The sequence below is a fragment of the Lolium rigidum genome, chromosome 6 (assembly GCF_022539505.1).
Source record: "Lolium rigidum isolate FL_2022 chromosome 6, APGP_CSIRO_Lrig_0.1, whole genome shotgun sequence".
Taxonomy (NCBI): Eukaryota; Viridiplantae; Streptophyta; class Magnoliopsida; order Poales; family Poaceae; genus Lolium; species Lolium rigidum.
In genome coordinates, this window is record NC_061513.1 from 64,483,061 (window position 1) to 64,507,741 (window position 24,681).

At 42.8% G+C, this 24,681-nt stretch overlaps 1 protein-coding gene and 1 long non-coding RNA gene across 3 annotated transcripts; both read left to right on the plus strand.

The window, feature by feature from the left end:
* Positions 1–5,548: 5,548 nt before the first annotated feature.
* Positions 5,549–7,139, plus strand: LOC124666128. Its single transcript, XR_006990803.1, has 2 exons — positions 5,549–6,034; positions 6,668–7,139. It is a non-coding gene; the product is annotated as an uncharacterized LOC124666128 (long non-coding RNA).
* A 6,835-nt stretch (positions 7,140–13,974) lies between these two features.
* Positions 13,975–19,789, plus strand: LOC124660585 (CMP-sialic acid transporter 3). 2 transcript variants are annotated; one of them, XM_047198409.1, is made up of 15 exons: positions 13,975–14,410; positions 14,922–15,038; positions 15,255–15,311; positions 15,661–15,738; positions 15,988–16,032; positions 16,255–16,314; positions 16,584–16,706; positions 17,309–17,386; positions 17,533–17,602; positions 18,041–18,148; positions 18,578–18,711; positions 18,797–18,867; positions 19,076–19,121; positions 19,202–19,265; positions 19,421–19,789. In XM_047198409.1, exons 1-14 carry the CDS (start codon positions 14,252–14,254, stop codon positions 19,250–19,252), a joined length of 1,197 nt encoding a protein of 398 aa, XP_047054365.1. In that variant the 5' UTR covers positions 13,975–14,251; the 3' UTR covers positions 19,253–19,265; positions 19,421–19,789. The 2 variants fall into 2 exon arrangements, with proteins under 2 accessions (XP_047054365.1, XP_047054364.1); XM_047198408.1 differs by having other exon boundaries at positions 13,976–14,410; positions 19,073–19,121.
* Positions 19,790–24,681: the final 4,892 nt, after the last annotated feature.

Below are 24,681 nucleotides of genomic sequence, written 5' to 3' on the forward strand. Positions count from 1 at the left end.
GATCCTTTGGGTCTCATCACGCAAATGTATCACTTCATGTCTTCTTTATCTCCACCCTCACATGCCCCTGTTGTTGCACCGCCTCAACCCATCGGCATCCGCCGCCCTCCTCCCCTTTTGCTCCTCCTCTACGGCTCTGTTCCCCTGCTCTTCTCCTCCCTCTCTTGCAGCCACGAGGCCACTGACATAGCCATGGTTATGGTGGATATTCAAATCAGAGAGATATTCCCGGGGAAGACAAAATGGTTGAGGGGAATGACTACGTGGTAGCCAGATCGAGCGGACGATGAGGCTCCAGGTTGTGTAGCCCGATCTGATGAGGCTAAGCCATGTTGTGTAGCCCGATCTCACGGATTGACCACGATACGAGGAGTAAAATGAGGGGAAGGGCGATGAACGCGAATAACACAAAGATACAAATGCACACCACTAACGCACACCGGTTGTCCTCGTTGGCTTGATTCAACAACTCAATAGAGCTGTAAGATAAAGATCCAAGAGGATAAATATTGTGGAGGAGATTCTCAAACCGAAGGTAGAATTCTGACTAGTAAAAGTATTGCTAAGATAGAGTTGCAATTACAAGAGATACAAGAAATAGAGTTTACTAGATGAAAAAGACCAAAGGTAAGGAGGTGCCTTGGTACAACTCAATAGTTTTAGCTAGATAGGTTTTTCCCACATGGGAGGCCAGAGCAAAGCTCATATCTAATTCTCAAATCTCATAAAATAGATCTTGCAGCGATACTTCTAAGCGAGGTTTCAATCCACTCAAAATGAGACCGTTTGCCTGCTCAACTTGGCCATTGGACCGTGGATGTGTGATGACTCCCAAGTGGAAGAGATCAGTTGTAGTGCCTTTTAATATAGAAAAGATTGTCGAACCCACGAGGAGTTGAAGGTATTGGTTAGCAAGTTTAACAGGAAAAGTAATAATAGCGCAGTAGTTTTGGGTGTTTGGTTTATGTTTCGAGTAAGTAAATAACAAAAAGTGAAGTTTGTAGAAATTTAAATGCTCTTTTCAGAGAAAGTCCAATCCTCTATGCAGCAATAGGACAAGCTTAAGTGTGTAACTATATGTGCCAAACGTTCCCAGGGAGGCATGGATTTACTTAGCATACATATTTCTAAGACGTCATGTATCAGCATCTTGTCAAGTTTTATTCTCGTTGGATGGAGCCAAAAGTAGGTGTAGCCATATTCTTATGCTACAAAACCACTAATGATTGTTCCTAAGGCCATTTGTATGGTCACCTAGGGATACATTAAGACATAAATGTCCGACCATTGCATAAAGTTCTAAGGTCCCTGATCAACAACCTCCTAAAATAACGTCAATTCTAAGGAATAGGTTTCAGTCTCTTTCTCGTTCCTTGTTCTCTTTATTACTCTAAGTTGCATCCCTATGAGCCCATAAAGGCGAACTAACATGCAGTCGACGTTCGCACATTACCATCATAGAACCACATAAAAGATTAAAGCTTGACCAAATACTCATTGCATACTATATAGAATAATAGAAATCATAGCAGTTCATCCTATAACCCCACTAACAACGGGAACTACTCACAAGTATCAACCATGATCATGATCAGTGGGATATTGATTACAACACAATTTGAAAGTATAACTTCACCACAAAATAATGACAAGATGCCAAGCACAAGCATGCACACATCACTTAAACAATATTGAGGGTTAGATCTACCATAAATTATGAAGGGGATGACGCCGGATCTCGAGATGGAGATGGTGCTACTGGTGGTGATTGTGAAGATGGTTATGAAGATGATCCTCCCCACACCAAGGAGGATTTGGTGGCGACGATGGCGGCGATTTCCCACCGGCGGTAGCAGTAGGACGGTAGGATTAGAGCCCTCCGAAGGTGGAAGAAGGGTTCTTCCTCCGCCGCCGTATTAGAAAATTCCAGGAAAAGTATGGTGTAGGATTTCGTTCGGGACGGAGTCGTACATAAAAATACGGACGCGAAGCAACTCTCGACGATGGAACGAGACTAGGTGGCGCGGGGCAGGGCCCGCGCCACCACGTCTCGTTTGGGCCTTGTGGCACCCCTCGCGTGTTTCTCGTGCTCTAGCTGCTTCTCGTGCAAAAATATTGAATCTGTAAAATCCCCGAGCTTTTTGAGTTCCGTAAGATCCACGAAACATCAAAATACGAAAAAGGAGTTTTACCGCATCCCAAAAATTAAATACTAATTGATACGTCTCCAACGTACCTATAATTTCTGATGTTCCATGCTTGTTTTATGATAATACCGACATGTTTTGCTCGCACTTTATAATGTTTTTATGCGTTTTCCGAAACTAACCTATTAACAAGATGCCGAAGTGTCAGTTCCTGTTTTCTGCTGTTTTTGGTTCCAGAAAGGCTGTTCGGGCAATATTCTCGGAATTCGACGAAACAAAGACCCAGTATCTTATTTTTCCCGGGAGACCCCAAACACCAAAGGTCGGAGGCGGGCCAGAGGGCCACCACACCATAAGGCGGCGCGGCCCCAGGCCTGGCCGCGCCAGCCTATGGTGAGGGGGGCCCAAGCACCCTCTGCGCGCCGCCTCTTCGCCTATAAGACCCCTTTCGACCTAAAAACGCGATACGAATTGACGAAACTCCAGAAAGACTCTAGGGGCGCCGCCGCCATCGCGAAACTCCAATTCGGGGGACAGAATCTCTGTTCCGGCACGCCGCCGGGACGGGGAAGTGCCCCCGAAAGTCATCTCCATCAACGCCACCGCCTCCATCATGCTCCGTGAGTAGTTCCCCCATGGACTACTGGTTCTAGCTGTAGCTAGTTGGTACTCTCTCTCCCATGTACTTCAATACAATGATCTCATGAGCTGCCTTACATGATTGAGATTCATCTGATGTAATCGGTGTTGTGTTTGTTGGGATCCGATGAATATGGAATACTATGTCAAGTTGATTATCAATCTATCATATATGTTGTTTATGTTCTTGCATGCTCCCGTTGCTAGTAGAGGCTCTGGCCAAGTTGATACTTGTAACTCCAAGAGGGAGTATTTATGCTCGATAGTGGGTTCATGCCTCCATTGAATGCGGGACGGTGACGAGAAAGTTCTAAGGTTGTGGATGTCTTGTTGCCACTAGGGATAAAACGGCAATGCTTTGTCTAAGGATATTTGTGTTGATTACATTGCGCACATACTTAATGCAATTGTGCGGTGTTTGCAACTTAATACTTGGAAGGGGTTCGGATGATAACTCTGAAGGTGGACTTTTTAGGCATAGATGCATGCTTTGGATAGCGGTCTATGTACTTTGTCGTAATGCCTCGATTAAATCTCATAGTAGTCATCGTGATATGTATGTGCATTGTTATGCCCTCTCTATTTGTCAATTGCCCAATCGTAATTTGTTCACCCAACACTTGTTATTGGAGAGTTACCACTAGTGTAGATAGGCTAGGAACCCCGGTCCATCTCTCATCATCATATACTTGTTCCTACATGACATTGGAAGTAGTATCAACTATTTTCTAGTGCCATTGCTCTCATATTACTGCTACTCGCTTGCCGTATTCTCTGTTACTCTTGCTCTCATATTACTGCTTGCTTTCACATCACCCATGTTACTAGTGCTTTTCCAGGTGCAGCTGAATTGACAACTCAGTTGTTAAGGCTTATAAGTATTTTTTACCTCCCCTTGTGTCGAATCAATAAATTTGGGTTTTACTTCCCTCGAAGACTGTTGCGATCCCCTATACTTGTGGGTTATCACTAATAAAAGGGACTTTGTAGTAAAGTCTCATAAATCATCTAAAAATGCATAAATAATGAATGATCAATGCAAATAACAATGCAACATACTCCTGTATGATGCTATTATGATGATACAAAATGCATGTATCAATGTGCCACAGAAGCAAGGTCTAGGCGGATCCCCATTTCGTGACAATAATCGCGGAGTTCTCCCTGCGCCACATAGAGCCATTATCACTGATGATGATGTTGTGCAGGAGACCAAATCTCACCACGAGTTCTATGAATTTTTTTAAGGTAGTTTTGCCATCGCACTTCCTGATAGGTTTAGCTTCAATCCATTTGGTGAACTTCTTCACAGTAACCAGGAGATGCATAAATCCACAGGGCACCATTGCTAGTTCTCCGATCATATCAAGCTCCCAGACCGCGAATGGCCAAGTGGTGGGATGGTCTTCAACTCTTCAGTCGAAACATGGGGTTGCTTGGCATAATACTGGCACCCGGTGCAAGTTTTGAAAATCTTCTCGGCATCCGCCATGGCGGTCAGCCAAACGAAACCTTGTTGGAATGCTTTGGATAGGAGGGATCTAGAAGCATCATGATGCCTGCAATCACCTTGATGGATCTCTCTAAGTATCTCAATGACATCTAGTGGCGAGATGCATCTCTCAAACATACCAGAGAATTATCCTCTGATTATCACATAGGATTTTACCCTTCGTTATTTCTTCCTTTTGAGAACTTTATCTTCTGGAAGTGTGTGGTTGTTGAGATACTCTATGTACGGCGTGTTCCAATCCGGAGTCACCACATAAACATGATGAACCGGAGAACTCGCACATTCTGGGTTATCCGGATTTGCTCCCTTAACAGAAGGAATCCTTAAATGATCGAGGAAGATGCCATGCGGAATTGGTTTCCACCCTGATCCAATTTTGGAGAAGAGATGGGCCGCCATGATTTCATCTCTCTTCACATACTTTACTTCCATGGAAACACAATCTTAAAAAAAACATATGACATTCTCTTGAATGCAACTCTGAATTTTTGTTAGGCTTTGTTTGGATGTTTGCATTGGTGGCGTCTTGGCATTATATTTGTCCAATACTCAAGATATTTATACTGAGACTGAATACCAACATTTTATATTTGGATGTTTAGATATTCAGAACTCATACTTTATACTCCCTCCGTTCCTTGATATAAGGTATATAGGTTTTTCCGAAAAAAGCTCCAAAATATAAGGTGTATTGCGTAGAACCACTCATTTGGACCTTTTTTTATGGATTCGATTGCATTTGCTTAGCTCATGCAAACTCCTCTATTTTCTCAAAGCAATAATTTAGGGATAATCTTGCCCAGAACTCGTGTAACTTACCCTCAATATGTGTTTCTTAATTTCCGTGCTAAAAACTATACACCCTATATCTAGGGACGGTGGGAGTATCAAGGTTGCAAAAGAAGCCTGGTGACCGGGTGTATACGTGAGCACACCCTGGCTGCCGTTTATTGTGTGTTGAGATTCGGTTACTGTCAAAATGGCTGTTGACTGGTCGTGAGCTTATGTGTCGCTAATGCAAAGCTGACGTCCCCTACATATGCCGCGTTTCAATGATTGCGCCCGCGAATCATCATCGAGTGAAAAAACACGCGGGAACTCTTTTGGCGAGTAATTTTGGCGCCGAGTGAAAAAAGTGAAAAAACGCGCGGGCTATGGAGGAATCTTTCCAGCTGATCTGTTCCTCCCGTGACTCCTACAGCATTTGTAACTATTTATATTGCTGGTGTGATCGAAGCCTTCTTCGAGCTCGGTGCGGCCATCGTCCCTTTCTCTGCTAGGTGGGTCTAAAAAGCCAAAGAAAACTCTCACGATCTCTCTCCCCTCACACGATTTCCCCTTTTTGGTTCTCTCCTCACTCGCAAAGCATAGCGGCGGCGCTAGGGTTAGGGTTAACGCAGGCAGGCCACCGGCCACCGGCCACCGCTGATGTCGCGCGCCTCCACGCTGGCTCCATCCTCCGCTGATGCCGCACGCCTCCACGCTGGTTCCGTCCTCCGTTGATGCCGCCCGCTTCCTCGCCGACTCCGTCCTCCCCTGATGCCGCCGGCCAAGTCTCCTGCTCCGACCTCCGCTGATGCCGCCCGGCTCCTCCCTGGCGCCGTCTTTCTCTGTCCTCCGCTGATGCCGCTCACCTCCTCTCCGGCTCCGTCCATCTCCGGCCAACCTCCCTCACGGTGTAGATGGTGAGGATGATGTGGTGTGAGACTGGGAGAGGGCATGCCGGCAGCTGCAGGTGAGCGATTCACATCTTTTTTTCTTTTGCATATTATGTATATCATGTATGTAACCAGCATGTGTTCTTGTTCATTAGACAACCACTATTAGAGATGAAGGTAACCACTAACCAGCTAATGAATCTATCATTGCTTTCCTTTAGATCATGATTCATTATTGTTGTTAGTTAGCTTTAGGGGACGGAGGGAGTCACTAGGATCAACACTGCTTCTTAACGATACTTCCAATTCTATACAGGACCAGTTTTGCTTGTCACTAACACCAATTCGGTATAGGAGTAACATTTCGTCGCTGATAGTATTGGCAGATGTGTTGCCTAAAGACTGGAAGAGATTGTTTACAGTAGTATCAGGAAATGCAAGGGAAAGCATGAGTAATTTGTCCAGTAGCAGCAAGCAAGCACATAAATGATCATAGTACAGGGCACCTGAACTTGACAAGTTGCTGCACATGAATGCCGCTGATATTTTCCTTTGCCATACTTTTTCTTTTGCAGTAATACGATTCCAGTGAAAATAATCATCTAAAAGCATACCTCCGTTCTACAGTTTTACTTTTTTTTTTTTTTGCATTTTGTGCATTTACTGTACAGTCAATAAAGAAGTCACTAATCAGCTAAGTAATTCTGAAGAGGACGGAGTGGAAGTATGCAGAGGAACATATCTGCTGGCACTTGACATCCAACTTGCCTGAGGGCAGAGAAGAATGGTGGTCGATCCAATACAGTTGACTAATCAGCTAAGTAATTCAGTCCGTTTCTTTCTTCAGGTCTTTGATTTGTTTCTCTTCTCCTTCTAAATTGGATTATGTTTGCTGACCTCGCCCCCGTTGTAATTGCTTATAGATCGGTCAACGGCGAGCTGATACCTCGATGGCGGAAGGCGGAGGTCGAGGACGAGGATGGAGACGGACACAGAGGTCGGAGAAGATCGATGTTCGAAATTCATATCCGAAGTCCTATTTTGAAAAAAAAATTAGAGTTTCGGGATTTTTTGCAAAAAATACTTTGTACTGCTGCTCAAACATTTTCCCTGGGATGGAGGGAGTACAAGATTAAGATGTCTATAAAAAAACCTAACAGCTAGATAATCGTCTTTAGTCAACATCAACACATGCCTATGTTGCTATGCGTTTGCTGTTTTGCGTGTGAGCTGGTTGCTGTAATTGCACATGTTCACGGGTGTGCAAATCTGCCTATCAATAATAGAGCGTAAGAGGATAAGATGAAAGTTGTGAGTTCACGGGTCCAGGGAATTTTTTTAACCTGGCCCACTTTTTTGAATTCGAACAAGTGGGTCCTACGTGTTTTGGGAGTGCTGTTAGGGCTGATGGGCTTTGTTTAGCGAACAACGATTGTAACAGGGAATCATTAGGTGTGCCACGTGTCAAGCAACGGACGCGTGCTCACGTATACACCCGGTCACAGAATCCACTCTCGTCAAGGTTGAATGTCAAATGTTGTTTGGATGGTCAAAGTGTTGAATTTCAATGGTACGAGAGTATGATTATATTTTTACATGTTTGAATTTTTTATGTAACTTGAGAATATATTTAACAATTACATATGAAAACAATAAAAAGAACAAGCAAATATTATGTAGAATTGTTCCATTAGTATTTCATCTCAGCTGCTGGCGTATTATACATAGGGAATCAAAATGTTGAGGAGACGAAGTACCCATGAGCCAGATGAATCACATTCTCCACACGCATGATCCAAGTTCGTAGACAAATATCTATGATGGAGAACAACATGAGCAACCAACAACCACCATCAGGTTTCCACCGGTTTTCCCATGCTTAACTAAGGATGGTTGAATTCATCACTCAGTTCAGTTAGGTCTGGTCGTGGTCTATAAAATTTAGATGGTGGTGGTGGGAGAGCTTAAAAACACACGTGAAAGAGAAGAATCAAGAGATGTAAGAGTGGACGCCTAGATCGGGTCGAGGTCACTGGACGTTTTCCTAATCTCGCCCGTGCGTACTAGAGTAGGGAAAACTGGTGAGAGGGACGGGTGGGAGTAGCTACGGCTAGGGATGAGGATGGAGGCAGCGACAACCATCCTCGCCGGAGGGAGGGGCGGTGGCGTCCATCCCCGCCGGATGGGGAGAAGGACGGGCATCAACATCGTGAGCGTACGTGCGAGCGAGCGTTCGAGTGTTTTCGTCTGAGATGAGGGATGAGATAGAACGAGTGAGAGGAAAACATTTCCCCGCCAAATACCTTGGGATATCAAGCTCCATACTTGTTCATTCGAGAGCGGGCTGCCTAAGCTAGAAACCTTCACCCCATTATTCGCCCCGAATGCAGTATCTCAATACGTGAGCCATCCAAACAACTAGAATTGAGATATTCGGGTCTGGATAATATCAATATCCAATACAAGACCCAATGCAAATATCCAAACGCAGCTACAAACAAATTTTAATACTAGGTTACGAGTGAAGCTATAGGCCGACCTGGTCGGCTCGTGCAGGTTGCCGCGGGATTTCCTATACACCGACCAGGTCGACGCATGCGCGCCGCACACCCCGCGTGCGGTACGGACCGGCCCAGTTCGGGTGTTGGGCCAGTTGGCCGTTTCTTTTTTTTAGTCATTTTTCTGTTCTGTTTTTTTTTATTTTGTTTCTTTTTATTTTCTATTTTTTCTTGTAGGATTTAAAAACGTTAAAATTCAAATAAATGATAAAAAATTATAATATTAAATTTGTGTAATTAAAAAAATTGAAAATTGTTCAAATCTGAAAATTGTTCATATCTAAAAACTGTTCAAATTTGAAAATTGTTCATATCTAAAAATTGTTCAAATTTGAAAATTGTTCATATCTAAAACTATTCGAATTTGAAAAAAAAATCATATCTAAAAATGTTCAAATTTGAAATTTAGTTTGTTCAATAAAAATATAAAGCTTTAAAAACTATTCAAATTATAATTTTCTGAATTATTCAGATTTTGAAAATCCGTTCAAATTTTACAACTGTTCAGATCTAAAAATTGTTCGAGTTTTAAAACTGTTCATATTTCAAAAAATGTCGAATTTTTTTTTCTAAAAAATGTTAGATTATTAAAAAGAAAATATTAGTAACAGAAAAGAAACAGAAAAAAGAAGAAAAAAAGAAAAAAACCGTACCTGAGGCTAATGGGCCGAGGCCCAGCCTACCCGAACTGGTCGCTAGGTGTGCGGCGCCCCGCACGAGCCGACCAGGTCGTCGTATAGCAGTTCCCGGTTGCCGCACACCCCAGCGACCAGGTCACGTAATTTGGGCCGCGGCCCATTAGCTCAGGTACGATTCTGTTCTCTTTTTCCTTCTATCTTTTCTGTTACTAATATTTTTCTTTTTTGAAATCTAACATTTTTATGAAACTATTTTTCAAGATTTTTTCAAAATACGATTTTTTAATTCAACAGTTTTAAAATTTGAACAGTTTTATATTTTGAACATTTTTCGAAAATTATTTTTTTTCAAAATTTGAACATTTTTACGTTTGAACGGTTTTTAATTTCGAATGGTTTTTAAATTTTGAACATTTTTCACGTTTTTTAAATTTGAACGATTTTTAAATTTGAACATTTTTGAATTTAAATATTTTCTTAATTTGAACACTTTTTTAAAAAAATCAAATATTAAAAATAAATATAAGCAAAATCGAAAACAGAAAAGAAAAATAGAAAAGAGAAAAGAAAAACGAAACAGAAAAGAGAGAAAAAAACGAAAACGAAAAATACCTACCTGGGCCAGGCCCACACACGCGCGGGGGGTGTGCGGCGATCCGTATACACCGACCTGCTCGGTGTATAGGATTTGCCCTAGGTTACGAGCCTTATGTTGCATTACAAGAGCATCCACCTTCTCTTGGTTTCATAATTAATTGACTACACTAGGTGGGCGTGGAAAGAAAGTGTGCTTCAAAAATATTTTTTGCCTATGAATATTATGGTGATTGAATCGACCGATCTGTACAACAAATCAGGAAGATTCATGGGCCTTGCATTTCGAGAGTTAGGATTTTTTATGTTCGTTCCGCCTATAAAGCTTTGGTGAACACAAAGAAGACCCGTGAGGATTGGCTTGAAGGGAGACAATCAAGCTCATCTTCATCTTCAAAACAGAGACTGTGGTGTAAGATGTGGAAAGTGAAGGTTCCAAATAAATTACGTGTGTTCCTTTGGAGACTATCTCATCAATCTATACCCACTGGATCAGTTCGGTTCCACACAAATATGATTGTTACTCCAGGATGCTGCTTTTGACATGCACCCGAGGACGATTGGAGGGCACTCCTTGATCGATTGTGTAATGGCTCGCACTGTGTGGGCACTTTTGGATGAAGAATTGGTGGAACATATTTAAGTCAATCAATGTCAAAATGCCAAAGAGTGGATATTTTTCCTCATGGAGTCATTGAACCATTCTTAGTTTGTCAAAGTGGTTGTTGCTCTTTGGTCTATTTGGATGGCAAGAAGAAAGGCCATCCATGAAGAGATTTTTCAGACCCCTTTTGCAATTTTCAAGTTCATTGAAAAATTCATAGATGATCTGGACATTCTAGGCGCCAGGATTCTTCCCAGGATGATGGCTAGACCTACTCGATCAACGACTCCAAAGTGGATTCCTCACGCCGACTGAGTGTGCTAAAATCAATGTTGATGCGGCAATTGCTCGATCTGGAGATCATGGTAGCTATATTTCGCAACGCTGATAGACTATATATGGGTGCTTCAGCTCTTGCTTGCCTAGGTTTGTTGAAACCCGCAATGTTGGAAGCTATCGCATGTCGTGAAGCATTGGCATTGGCAAATGATCTACAAGTTTCTAAGTGTTTTTTTTTTCTTCGATAAAGGAGCATAGCCCCAGCCTCTGTATCAATAAATGCACACGGTTTGCTTTATTAAAAATAAAGTATCCAGATTGCCAAGAAGTAATTTTAACACCGAAGAAGAAATGCCGGCCTAGCTATAGTGTCTTACATGAAAATAAATTCGTAGTGTTCGACTCAGTTCGTAGAAGTTAGTTTTATTCATGAAAATAGAATTTTAAATGGGCATGCCCATGATCTAACTCGTAGCTCTTTGGAGCCGCGCTTGTGGCTGTTTGAACCGTCTGATAATGACATTGTACCTCTGGTTATTCAGTAATGTAGTAAATGGCAATGAAAAGCTACCAGCAATTTTTTTTTTGAGTGTACTCCCTGATTGTTTTTGTCGGTGGCAGTGAGTGTACACGTGCCGCGCGCACGAGCCCCTAGATCTGAGGCTTTGACTCCGGATCGCGATTGTCCACGCAAGCCTCGTACTACGTACCGTGCAATCAATCTTCCATTCACGTCTATTTTAAAGAATAAATCCATTCCGTCTAACGGTTCGGTATGGCCGCACCTGCGTGATCCGAAGTACCGGAAACGCCCCTCCATCCCGTCGTAGATTCCATCGCGAGGTTGCTCCAAAACACGGCCAGCGTCCGAGGGCAATGTCGTAACACCAGCTCGATTCTGTCTTTTTCTTGGAGGAAGATCGTGTCTTGGGTAAACTCCACTTTGTCGGCGTGTAATTCGTCGTCTTCAGCAAAGTCTCCGCCATGGTTCTGGCCGGTAATGTCAGCAAGCAGAAAAAAGGACGGTGCCATGTTTCAGTTTGGCCCTTGCACTTTTATTTCTGTTTGTGTTTGAGGTTGTGATGTACTTCTTTGCAATACAGTGCTCTTTTCGTGGCTCGACAGCGAAATTTCCTGAAATGAACACCGGCAAGTCGACCCAAACACTGTATTTGGCCACCTTTTACGTCCCGGCATCATAAAAGGAAGCAAATAAATTATGCCTTTTCCAGCCAAAAATAGATTGTACTAATGGCAAGGTCTAAAGATGGTATGCATTTAGGTCGTATATTCCATACTACTATTCATGTGCCTGTGCGTATTCGGTAAGTCCGAACCATAATGGGCAAAAGTAAACATTTCCGTGATGGACGGGTTTTTGTAAGTGTTTCATATTCGCTTCAATACATTAGGGGTTTTTTTTGAATAAAGAAAATATATTAATATTGCAAAGGTACCGGTTACACCTAACATCTGCATCAACAAGATGGTCAAAAACATTAAGGATGCACACAACCAAGAAAAATAAAAATAAAAGAGAAAAATAAAACAAAGACCCCGTCGCGATGTTGAACCACACGCAACAATATCACTCTAACCAGCACTGAATACAACACCCGGACTATAAACGAGATTCTCTAAAAATCAACGCATCCAAGAAGGAAAAATGCACAAACGTTATCATCGCTAGATCGAAGATATTAGGTTTTCATCCTGGAGAAAATCTTAGTTTTCCAAAACAATGTCTTCATCAAGAGCATTGCCGTGTATAGCCAATGAAGGATAGACATTCGGTTTTCACCCTGAAATTCGTAGCTTGGTTACCACCATGTGATGCCACTCACTTGCAAAGGATACTGCTACAAGTCGTCAAACATTCCACATACATGGAGAACATGTGCCCCATGTCTTCATCACAACCAGCTGCCAATACCAAGCTTCGATCTCAAACACCATGGCTTTCTCCACCCTGTCAGTTTCATGAAAATCTATACTCAGACATGTCCCATGGCACCAATAAGAAGGCAGAAGCTTCGCGCCTCGATCGATTCCGCTCTAGATACTCAATATCGCCATGCACCAAACTGCGGAAATCTCTGAAAGGAAGACCTAAACTCATCGGCAGTCAGATCGAGGAGGCTGTCATGACTCATGAGGCAGATCGATGTCTTGGTGCTGAAAAAACAGCACGTTCGGACTACCTTTATTCTTTGATGCAGGCAAGCAAGCACCACATGCCGCCATATGCCTCCCAACGGGCCGGCCACCTCTGCCAAAGTAGGAGGCCAACATCACCATGCCCAGAGCCAAAAGCGAAGCCCAGGAGCCAAACGACGTTGGAGCGGAGAAGAAGCATGTGCGAACCGCTGCCTGTCTGAGTCCATTGGCCCAGATCGGGCCCAACCACGACCCACTGCCTCGTCGCCTACCGCCGCCACCAGTCACTGTGGCTGCTGCTCCACCGCAGTCCGGCCATCGGACCAGTCCACCGTCGAGAAGAACCGTCGCTGCCACCGCGCCACCCAAGCTTTCCTAGGCGACACACCCGAACGGCGACGAGAGAGGACTACGCGGAGAGGAGGAGGCCAAGGGGATGGGGACGAGGATGCCTTGGTGTGGCGCCGCCATGCGGATGTGGATGAGAGGTAGGGTTCTAGGCTATTTTGAAAGTGTCGGCAATGTTTGCAACGATGCCAATAGTTTATTTAGTCTTCTAGGATGTGTTTCACAATAATCAATCGTCCCTACAAATTTGTAGAGAGGTTTATTTTGAAGTTTTGTGTTTATAGTAAATTATGATAATCTTGTTTGTCTGACAAGTTTTCTTAAGTGGCTTGACGGTTTGGATCAGTGGGCACACTATTTTTGACAATGAATTGTAAAGTAAGCTTAGAACAAATAGTAGACTAACAATTGGCCAAGATAAATGCTCCATCCCGTCTCGTATCTAAACGAAGTTGAGCAAATTATTTTGGAACGGAGGGAGTATATATTTTTAATAAAAAATGAGTATATGCATCAACCGATGTACATGATGAGGTAACTGCTTTGGAAGGAAAAGTTAAATTCACTTGAAATTATAAGAAATATTACTTTCTTAGTGGAAGAAATTTTACTTATCAACTTCAATTTTAAGTACAAAATAGGGGTGTGTAAAAGGTGCTCTGTATTTTGCACTCAAAGTTGCTTGAAGAAAAATAATCCTAGTGGCAGCAGTGGCCTCTGATGAGAAAAACACAAAATACCATGGCTTTCCTAGAAACAGAAAACCTCGCAGAAAAGCCCTTTCCCCTTTCGTTCTCATTCTCATGGGATATTCCCACGGAATTTATATTTTCCGCTCCCCTTCCCTTCTCCTCTCCGGCCTCCGCTCCTCATTGCCCCTCGCCATCGCCTTCCAGAAGCTTCGCATCGCGATCGCCTCCGCCCCCACGAGCTCCCATGGTGGACGCCCCCACCGGCGTCTAGGGCTCCCACCTCCCCTCCCTCCGTTCGTCCCGGCCCGGTCCTGAATTTTCCGCGATTTCTCGGGTGATTTCCCTGAAATTTTTCGTCACTTGTCGGCGCTGCTTCTCAGAATCATAGGGTTTTGCCGAGCCTCCTGCGGCGGAGCCGGAGGAGATGAGCGGGGAAGTGGAGTGCAGCGTGTGCCACGCCAAGGTGGCGGTGCCGCCGGCGGTGTCCAAGGCGTACCACACCCACCGGACCACCGTGTCGTCGCGGCAGCGCGCGCTCAACGTGCTCCTCGTCTCCGGCGACTGCGTCCTCGCCGGCCTACAGGTGACTCTTGCTTCCTTCTCTGCATTTTGTTCCGTTTGGGCAGTGTGTTTTAATCGCCAGGGGATTGTGTAACAATTGAACCATTATTGCTTCTTTTAAGCTGGGGATTGAACCATTAGTGCTGACTGCTAGATGATGGCGGTGGAGGCGAATTGACTGGCTTTGGATTAGTGACTCGCTGTTTCGTCAATATGGCTAGATACATTGCGCGCTAATTGCTAGGAAGAAAGCGTGGAGTTTCATCTTCCATGAGCTCCGTTTTTCAGTGTCAGTTTCATTTTCAGTGTCAGTTTTATTTTTCAGTGCGCTGATGTTTGCACGGTCTAGATACACGCATCAGTTTTACTACTTATCAAAACTTCTCGATGATTTGCGTCGGTAGTAGTGAATCAATTCTGAGATCAAGATTGGCATTCTTAACAAATGAGCATGTTTTATCAAAACTTATTGGCAGCTTGCCACATTGCTACTTCTTATGGTTGTTAATACCCTTCCACCTCTTCTTGTACAGCCTATATTGGTCTACATGTGTAAAGTGGATGGGAAATTCAAATTTAGCCCAGTCAGTGTGAACTTTTTGACAGAGATTACAAAAGTTATCTTTGCCATCATCATGTTGTTCTTCCAGGTATGTGATATCATCTACAGTTCCATTCTGATCTCTTGCTGTACTTTTTAGCTCGATTATTATATAGATTAGAATGTAGCTTATCTCGTGTAAGGTCTGGTGTCATTTTTGTTCATATATGCTGCTAAGTGAGTTGAATGAATATCCTGTTTAAACATCACATTTCACTCCAGCATTGCTTACAGAAATTTCCTATTTGCAATAATTTTCTTGCAGGCTAGGCGCCTAAAGGTGGGAGAGAAGCCACTTCTAACAGTTTCCACCTTTGTCCAGGTAATATGACCCTAAATTTAAAGTATGTATGTCTATACTATGGATCTGTTTAATGCATTGCGACATTTCAGTCTCAAATCAACTGAAAACGTGCATGATGTAAATACCCAAATACATATATACTGTTCAGTTCAGAAAGAAGCTGTGGTTTTGCCGTTTTGGATCCAATTATCTGGCCATATGCTGTCATGTATACAATAGCCCCGGACATCTCATGGAAATTCCATAGAAATTTAAATTGTAATCATTAATTACTTTCTCCACCTGTCTACATATATTTGTTATGATGGCAAAAGTAACAGAAAACTAGTCATCCTGTTTCCCATTCTAATTAATCATCACTTGGCAGGCTGCTCGCAACAATGTTCTTCTTGCAGTTCCTGCTTTTCTCTATGCCATCAACAATTATTTGAAGTTTACAATGCAGGTAAGAATCCATAAGCACCTCAATACTCAGGACTTGACATAGTAATATTTTCTGTTTAAGGAAACAAAATAGTGGAGCTCAACATCTGTATGAGCGCAACTTGGATCTGGTAGATATCCTAACAAATATAATTGATCCTGTGTGTTTTCTGTTTAATTAAACAAAATAATGGAGCTCAACATCTGTATGAGCGTAACTTGGATCTCGTAGATATCCTAACAAATATAATTGATCCTGTGTGTTTTGCAGTTATATTTTAACCCTGCGACAGTGAAAATGCTGGGTAATCTCAAGGTACGGTAATTTCCTCCTTCATAAGATGTTATTTGTATCTTCGTAGTTGCACAACTGTCAAAAAAAAAAAATCTTAGTACACATTCTTTTGTTCATGTTCCACTTATAAGTTATACGTACTAACCTCCTAAGTCCTAATAATCTCAGTCTTGTAATATACCTTTTGGTCTTTAACATACATATGCATCTGGCATAAACTATTTATTATATTGATATCTGTAGGTTCTGATAATCGCTGTACTGCTGAAAGTGTTATTGAGGAGGCGTTTTTCCACAATTCAGGTAAATATTCTCCTAATTTTCACCAATCATGTCTTCCAACTTTGGGCATTTGTTCAGCATACTCCAAATGTAAGTCAATTTGTGTTGGTGCAGCTCAAATATGATTTGGCCACCTCCCTGTAAAAGAAAAGGAAAAATGAAAGATAATTGACCACTTATATTTCTTCGTATCTGTGGAATAATGTTGTAATGTCCAAATGCAATACTTTTAAGTTGTTAGTGATGCCATGAGCTTGCGTAAATGACATCATGCTATTGTTTGTTAACAGTGGGAAGCCCTTGCACTCTTGTTAATTGGAATATCCGTTAATCAGCTGAAATCACTGCCTGAAGGTTCGACTGCACTTGGTCTTCCCGTTGCAGCTGGGGCCTACATGTATACACTATTTTTTGTAAGTCCCGACTTGGGTTCATTTGTTGAATCAGTTTTCTCATACTTCCTTTCAAGCCATTTGTACCTGCTATTTTATTGAACATGTCAGGTTAGAGTATACCATAACTCGTGTAATTTGAGAAGCTAGCATGCTTATTATGTACTAATACTTCCCTTTTACGCTCTTTTCTTGTATTATGTACAACGCAAGTATGGTATTCTGTCAGTCAGTTGACTACAGCACAGTTTTGTATGTGCTCTGCTCCTTAGCTCTAGCTAATTATAAATGTTGCAGTCGCTCATCTTACTGATACAGTGCTCGCTCTTCGCTATTTCTTGCTTTCAACAATATTACTTCATATTTTGGTATAGTTTATGTCATCTATAACTTCAATGTGATTCAGAGCTTAGAGTAAACTACCATAGGAGAAAATAGTCGGTTGTAAGATCTCGGGATAGAATCTATACACTCAACTGCTTCACATGGGGACAATATGGAGCTTTTCGTTTTCATTTGAGCACGTAAAAAGAATTTAAAGGATTTTTTTAAACAACAGTATTGAGTGGCGACTGGCAAGAACTGAGACCTGACCATAACGTACAAATTTTGTGGGTTGTCAGATAACAGTTCCTGCATTGGCATCAGTTTACAACGAAAAGGCTCTGAAAAGCCAGTTTGATACGAGCATATATCTTCAGGTATGTCCATATCCATTTGTGCTGCTTTTATTGGTATTTTAATCTGGCACGATATGCTACTCGATGCAATATCCTAACTTAAATTGCTTATGTATTTATTTCATTTCTCTAAATGCTATTTGTCACCATTGTCTCCATCTCTACAGCACTTATTTCTGTACGGTTATGGTGCGATATTTAATTTCCTTGGGCTCGTGATCACTGCCATCATCCAAGGTAATGTTTGAGAATACATGTCTCATGAGAAGCATCAATTATTTTTGTTTCTTCTTCTTCTTCTGTGATGTCTTGTCAAAACAATTTTTGCTGTGTGAATTGAATACATTTTTTTCATGTTAGCTTTGGATTTTGTTATTTTTTTCTTCGTTTGTACAAGTAATTCCCTGTTATATGTTTATATATTGTATCCTTACAGCTTGATTTACCTTTGAGAAATGTTTACTTTCAAGAACTTCAACTATTTGTATTTTTATTATTCATTTCGACATTGTTCATTCAACTTTGCTTTTGGGATGCTAGGATTTGAAACATGCATAACAAATTCTTGTGACTGAATTGTGCTGTCTCTGAAGTGTGTTCTTTTACATGATATGTTCATCATGGATATGGAATAATGCAATGCTGATATAACACATCTGTTGTGTAACTTTTCAGGGCCTAGTAGCTTTCACATTCTGGAAGGGCATTCAAAAGCCACAATGTTTCTTATTTGCAATAATGCTGCACAGGGCATACTTTCGTCATTTTTCTTCAAATATGCAGGTATGTTGCAAACATTAAAACCTTCTACCTATTGTTTGGCATGCTCTTAAATGCACTGCATTTCTTCAATATCCTTGAAGCTTTATTCTTCTATTTACGTTGCATGTATGGATGTATCCACTGAAAGTTTCCATATATGCAATGGCTTGCTTAAACCTGAGTGTGCAATACAAGAAAACGTCTAGCACGAGCACTGAGCACTGGCTTTCTTTTTTCGAATTTTCACCGGGGGGCGGGGGGAGAGGTTCCCCACCTAAATATACTGAAAAAAAGGGCCAAACCCCAGATAGCACTGGTTATTCAGTCCTAGCTCGTAAGAGTATGCATATACATGAATAGGCTAATTCTGTGATGTGAAATTTGATTACTTTATGTTAGTTTTGGCAAACGGAATGTTTTAAGATTCAAGCACGTTAATGACCAATGCAGATACAATTTTGAAGAAGTACTCATCGACAATCGCCACAATATTTACGGGTGTTGCGTCTGCTGTACTGTTCGGTCATACTTTGACTATCAATTTTGTTCTTGGAATATCAATAGTAATTATATCTATGCATCAGGTAACATGCTTTCTTGTCTGTTGATTCAGTTAATGTTGAAGTTACCATACTCTTACATGTTTCTGTGGATCTTAATTTGTTCCAGTATCTTTCAAACCAAATTAAAGATCAAGTGCCAAGCAGCAAAATTGAGATGTCTGATGTGGAGGATCACAAGTTAGTTCTATTGTGCACTCATAGTTTTTTTAGATCAATGTACTCGAATAGTTGATACTTGATATACCCACATTGTTCTGAAGTTTCATTCTGCAATCTATCTTCGAGAAGAAATCTATTGCTTTCTGCTGTAGCCACTGCAACCTTAATCCATGTCATTAGTAATATGTTTGTTTTGATTTTTTTTATGGATTGCCTTGTTCAGCAGATTAAAGGAATCTGTATATGTCAAAGTTGACCCAGTGGCAAGTGAGGTAATTATATACTACATATATTCAAAGGGATTTTTTTTTCTATTTGCAAGTCTAACGGACATTCTCATTTGTGCATACAGGCTAAACACCGCCATGGATCTGATGAGAGGCAGCCACTTCTTCCTGTCTGATGTCGTCTGAGAGGTTAATATCTTCCTTTCTGAAGAGTAATAATATGTGCCATCCACCATGTGTTCTTTCAGTCTAATGTCGCCATTTCTCCTTTTATCGTGAAAGTAGGAATGCATGTCAACAATTTCCATTCCTCTGGTCCATTTCTGAATTATTTCCCTTGACAGTGATGAGAGGAGCACACATCTTGCCAGCATGGCACCAACACCTGAGCATGGGATGAGAAGATTTATACAGCCGCATAGGGTTTTGACCTAATATTCCCGAAGAATCGCTATCGCAGTGATGTTTAGAGGACTGTCACAGGGATGTCTATCCATTAGCAGAATGGCGTGCTTGCAGAGATACTGTAGCTGGGCCGGATACCTTCGCATTGTCATAGAATCGGTGTGATGTGATGGAATGATTTAGAATAACTGTATTTAGTCTACATTTTTCGTCCCATTTTAGTATTTTTGCCAGCTCGTGTTCTTTGTGCAGTATATTTTACTATTACCTCATATGTTAACTCTTAACAATGTGGCGATGCAAGCTAATCTTCGAGAACCTAACCTTGTGTAACGGAGAGGTAGTTTGATGTGCTAAAATGTGGGCGTGGACATATAGATTCAATGTGCCCACATCACATCAACGAGGATATGACGTGTCAATGTTCAGAAGATCTGGTAATATGCAAGCATCAACTTCTTTTTTCTCCTTATCTTTATTTACACAGGTAATCCCTCTCTTTTTTTGCGAACTGAAAATTATATTACTCAAAACAGCAATTGCAATCTTGGTAGCACAACTAATTTGCTAAACCATCTTGGCCAGAGCAAAAGTTATAGTGTAATTGGCTAAAAAGTGACTACAGCTATTCTGACAAAGATTAACATCAGTAATATAAGTTTGACGGGCTTTCAGTAGAGACTTGATCTCCTTTACCATTGGTGCATGAACGGACCGATTTCACACCTTCAGACCTCAACATCATCATGATCTCAAGACAATCAGTTTCAACCATGATCAGCAAGTTACACCAATTCAGGCTAAGCGATAAACCTTCCATGATCGCATATAATTCTGAGCTTAAGGGATCTCTTGATGACTGACGCTGTCGATAGGCCGAGGAGATAACGTTACCACCATGATCTCGTGCAATCATCCCTGATCCTGCATCTCCTGTAGTATCGAATGACCCGTCAACATTGAGCTTACACCAACCAGCTAGTGGAGGCAACCAATGCACATGTGATTTAATAACATTGTCTACGTGCTCATGAAAACGTTGCTCATCCCGATCAAAGACATACTTTCCCTTCATGATATCCATAGTAGCATGACACTTGATATTTATTAGGGACTCCAGATAGCTCACTAAAAAACGACGAGATACGTCCAATGGTGGTGGGGTTTATCATCGACAACTTCATTGCGGACATGCCAAATACGCCATAGGGTTAGCAAGACCATACATATTTATTGCTTGAGGAGTCCCTTATTAGATTGAGCACCCACTCAATCCATGTATTCACAATTTTCTCTATGGGTGGTAGACGCTACACCTCTGCCATATAGGACCATAGCTGGATCGCTAGTGGACATCAAATGAAGGGGTGGAAATTGTCCTTAGCCTCCATACTACACACAGGAAATTGATCAGTAATCTCCGAGTGCGACGACACTTGTTCCGCCAAGTAGGAAGTGAATTTTTTTAGCAAGACACCATGCAAAGTGTTGCACTTTTGGTGTACGTTGCTTTTCCATATGAAATCCCAGATTTTCCTTGTACCCTCAAACTCTTCACAGTGAATAAACCGTGCTTCTCAGGCGCCCAAGCAAGTTGCCGTGCTTCTCAGCTTCAATCTCATAATTTCAACAATGTCCATCGGTATGAAGTATTGGTTCAACAAATCTGTACGCCATGACCCAAATTGATCAAGAAGTTCTGAGACAAACCTTAGTCTGCACCTTTCTTTGGTCGACGCCAATCTATAAGATACAGGTCTTAGAATCCATGGATCTCTCCATATCCGTATACTCTGCCCATTACATACTCTCCAATCAAACCCTTCTTGAGAAGTTAAAAGATTGCAGTCCATGTTGAAGATGCATTCCCGCTGAAAACAGTATCTTCAGTCTCCCATTAGGATAGTATTTGGCATTTAAAACCTGCGCATACAAACTATCAGGTTTAGTAAGCAACCGTCGTGCTTGTCTTGCAAGAAGTGTTTGGTTAAACATAAGGAAATCCCTAAAGCCAAGACCACCCTGGCATTTCGGTTTCTGCAACTTTTCCCATGCACGCCAATGAGTCTTCCTTTTTCCATCCCTAAAACTTTGCAGAGCTCGACTTCGATCAAACCCAGAACGCGAAGTAGTTGTGAATAGAGTGAGTAGCAGGCTGGTGTGTCACTCTGCAATTAATTTTGCAAAACGAGGACGGTCATCTCCTGAAAATTGTCGGCCATCCCTCAAATTGACGTACGTAATCATTATTTTCCTCCAGAATTGCATGTAAACCTGCAATCTCATGTGGTTGTACTTATTAACCTAGGCGGAAACCATGATCCGTTGGGGCCTCGTGTTGCATGTTATATAGGTGGAAAAGCCCCACGGTGGCGTGTACATGTTGGACACGTAGACGTGTTGGAGTACTACTCCATACAGTATACGTGTCGAGGTGTTTTTACATCTAACAGCCTCCTTTAATCTAAACTACGGAGGACTGCGAAGAAGATTTAGATTACGATGAAACTCCTGTAGATTCTTGATAGGAAGCACTTTTGTGAAACCATCAGCAACTTGATATTTGCTGGAGACAAACCGAATATCCAACTGTTTACGGGCAACTCTTTCACGTACAAAGTGAAAATCTATCTCAATGTGCTTTGTGCGGGCATAAAACACCGGGTTTGCAGAAAGATATGTAGCTCCCAGATTATCACACCATAGACATGGTTTTTTCTTTAACTAAACTTCAAGTTCACACAAAAGAGCTTCAACCCATATTAATTTTGTTGTAGCATTAGCTAAGGCCTTGTATTATGCTTCAGTACTAGACCTTGAGACTGTTGCCTGTTTTCGAGCACTCCAAGAAACTAGGTTAGGACCAACAAATATGGCAAACCCACCAGTGGAGCGTATGTCTTCAAGACAGCCAGCCCAATCAGCATATGAGAAAGCACTCAGAAGAGTGGAGGATGACCGCTGAAACGTTATACCAATTTTGACTGTATCTTTGACATATCTCAGTATCATTTTAACAGCCGAACAATGAGAGGTCATAGGAGCATGAAGATACTGGCAGACTTTGTTAACTGCAAACAATAAATCTGGACGTGTCAATGTGAGATACTGAAGAGCACCAACAAGACTGCGATATCGTGTGCTGTATTCAGGACCAAGTGGTTCCCCCCCCCCGCTAAGACAGTGACTCGGTAGAAAGCAAAGGTGTTGGTGCAGATTTACAATCTGTCATGTGTGCTTTGGCCAGAATATCTGATGCATACTTTTCCTGTGTAAGAACAATACCATTGGTTGTTTTCTGTACTTCCATACCCAGGAAGTAGTGCAAGTCTCCAAGATCTTTGATAGCAAAATCTGTACCCAAGTCTTTGAGAAGAGCCGAAATTGCAGCATCGGAGGAGCTTGTGACTATGGTATCATCAACATATATGAGCACATAGATAGTATCTGACCTTTGATAAAGAAAGAGAGACGTATCAGCTTTAGATGGAACAAAACCAAACTCATGAAGCTTAGAACTCAAGCGAGAGAACCAGGCACGAGGAGCTTGTTTAAGACCATAGAGTCACTACTAGAAAAAGGCTTATTAGTGGCGCACTGGTTTTTGCTATCAGTGGCGCACCGCTCACGCCACTGCTAACTATTAGCAGTGGCGCACCAGCGGTGCGCCATTGGTAATACAAATACCAGTGGCGCACCACCTAGTGCGCCACTGCTAACCGTAGAGGTGCGCCACTGCTGTGATATTAGGATGCGCCACTTTATATATGTAGAGGTGCGCCACTGCTTGGAGAATCAATTAAAAAATAAAAAAGCCGACCACATGGGCCTGGTCGTGGCAGCGGTGGATTTGACCATGGATTACAGCGCCTTTAGTCCTTCACCCTGTTTTTATTACTTTGTTTATTTATTACACCTGGATTATTACAGAACCCTAAAAGAGAACAAGTCCCTAATTTTACAACTAAAACCCTACAAAAATTATAAAAAAGCAATCAGGTCCCTGAATCAACAGGGACGGAGCACACCAGATCCCGCAGCCGCCGCCGCCGGAGCACGCGCTTGACGGTGGCGTTGCTCTGCTCCCAGACCGCTGCCACTGAGTCGACCGCCACCCTCTCCTCCTTCCTGCAGGTGGCCGAGGGGATGCACTGCGCAGCGTAGGTGCTGCCGGCAGCCGGCGTTGACGAGGGCCAAGACGAGCTGCGTCGCCTGCGTGAAGTGGGGCGGCATGGCGACGACCGCGTTCCGCACGGGCAGGCCTACGTGCGCATCGGCGTAGTGGAGAAGGGGGCGGTGGCGGGGGAGAGGACCAGGGGGCGGTGGCTGGGGAGAGGACCAGGGGCGTCGCCAGAGACCATGGTGCGGTGATGCAGCGTGGCCAAGGGACGGCGTCGCCGTGGTCGCCCCGGCCGTGAGCACCGCCTCCCCTAGGCCATTGACGATGCTGCCACCGCTGCGCTCATATGGCTGGCCTCGCAAGCGGTGGCTTCCGTGGGGCACGACGCCGTCGTGGTCGCCCATCGCACGACCTCGCAGGCAGTTGAGAGGAGATAAGATTGGGGGGTGGTGCAGGAGATGAGTGAGGCGCGGTCGGAAGGAGTTTGTGCGAGCCTGCGAGAAGATTGGGGGAGAGAGAGACGGATGGGTGCGGTGGTGACGAGATAAGATTGGGGGAGAGAGAGAGGGGTGGGTGCGGTTTGTTTGTTGGGGCACGTGGTGGGTGGCCGGTGGCTTGGGTGGGGCATGTGGGAGGCGGTGGCGCATTAGTAGGGGTGCGCCATAACTAACAAATACGAGTGGAGCACTATAAAACAGGTGCGCCACTACTATCTTAAATATGTGAGATAGTAATGGTGCACCACTAAAGGGGTGCGCCGATGCTAAGTTTGGGGAGGTGTGAGATCTGGACGACCTTAAGTGGTGGCGCACCTCAAAAGTAGTGCGCCACTGCTATGTTTGTATTAGTGGAGCACCACTTTTTGGTGCGCCACTGCTAGTTAGCAGTGGCGCACCAGTATAGGGGTGCGCCACTGATACCATTCTTACGGCTAGGCCTTTTCCTAGTAGTGAGTGCTTTATCAAGCCTGCAAATATGATGTGGATTATTAGAATCTTCAAATCCAGGGGGTTGTTTCATATAGACCTCCTCTTCCAGAACACCATATAAACACGCGTTCTTCACATCTAACTGCCGGAG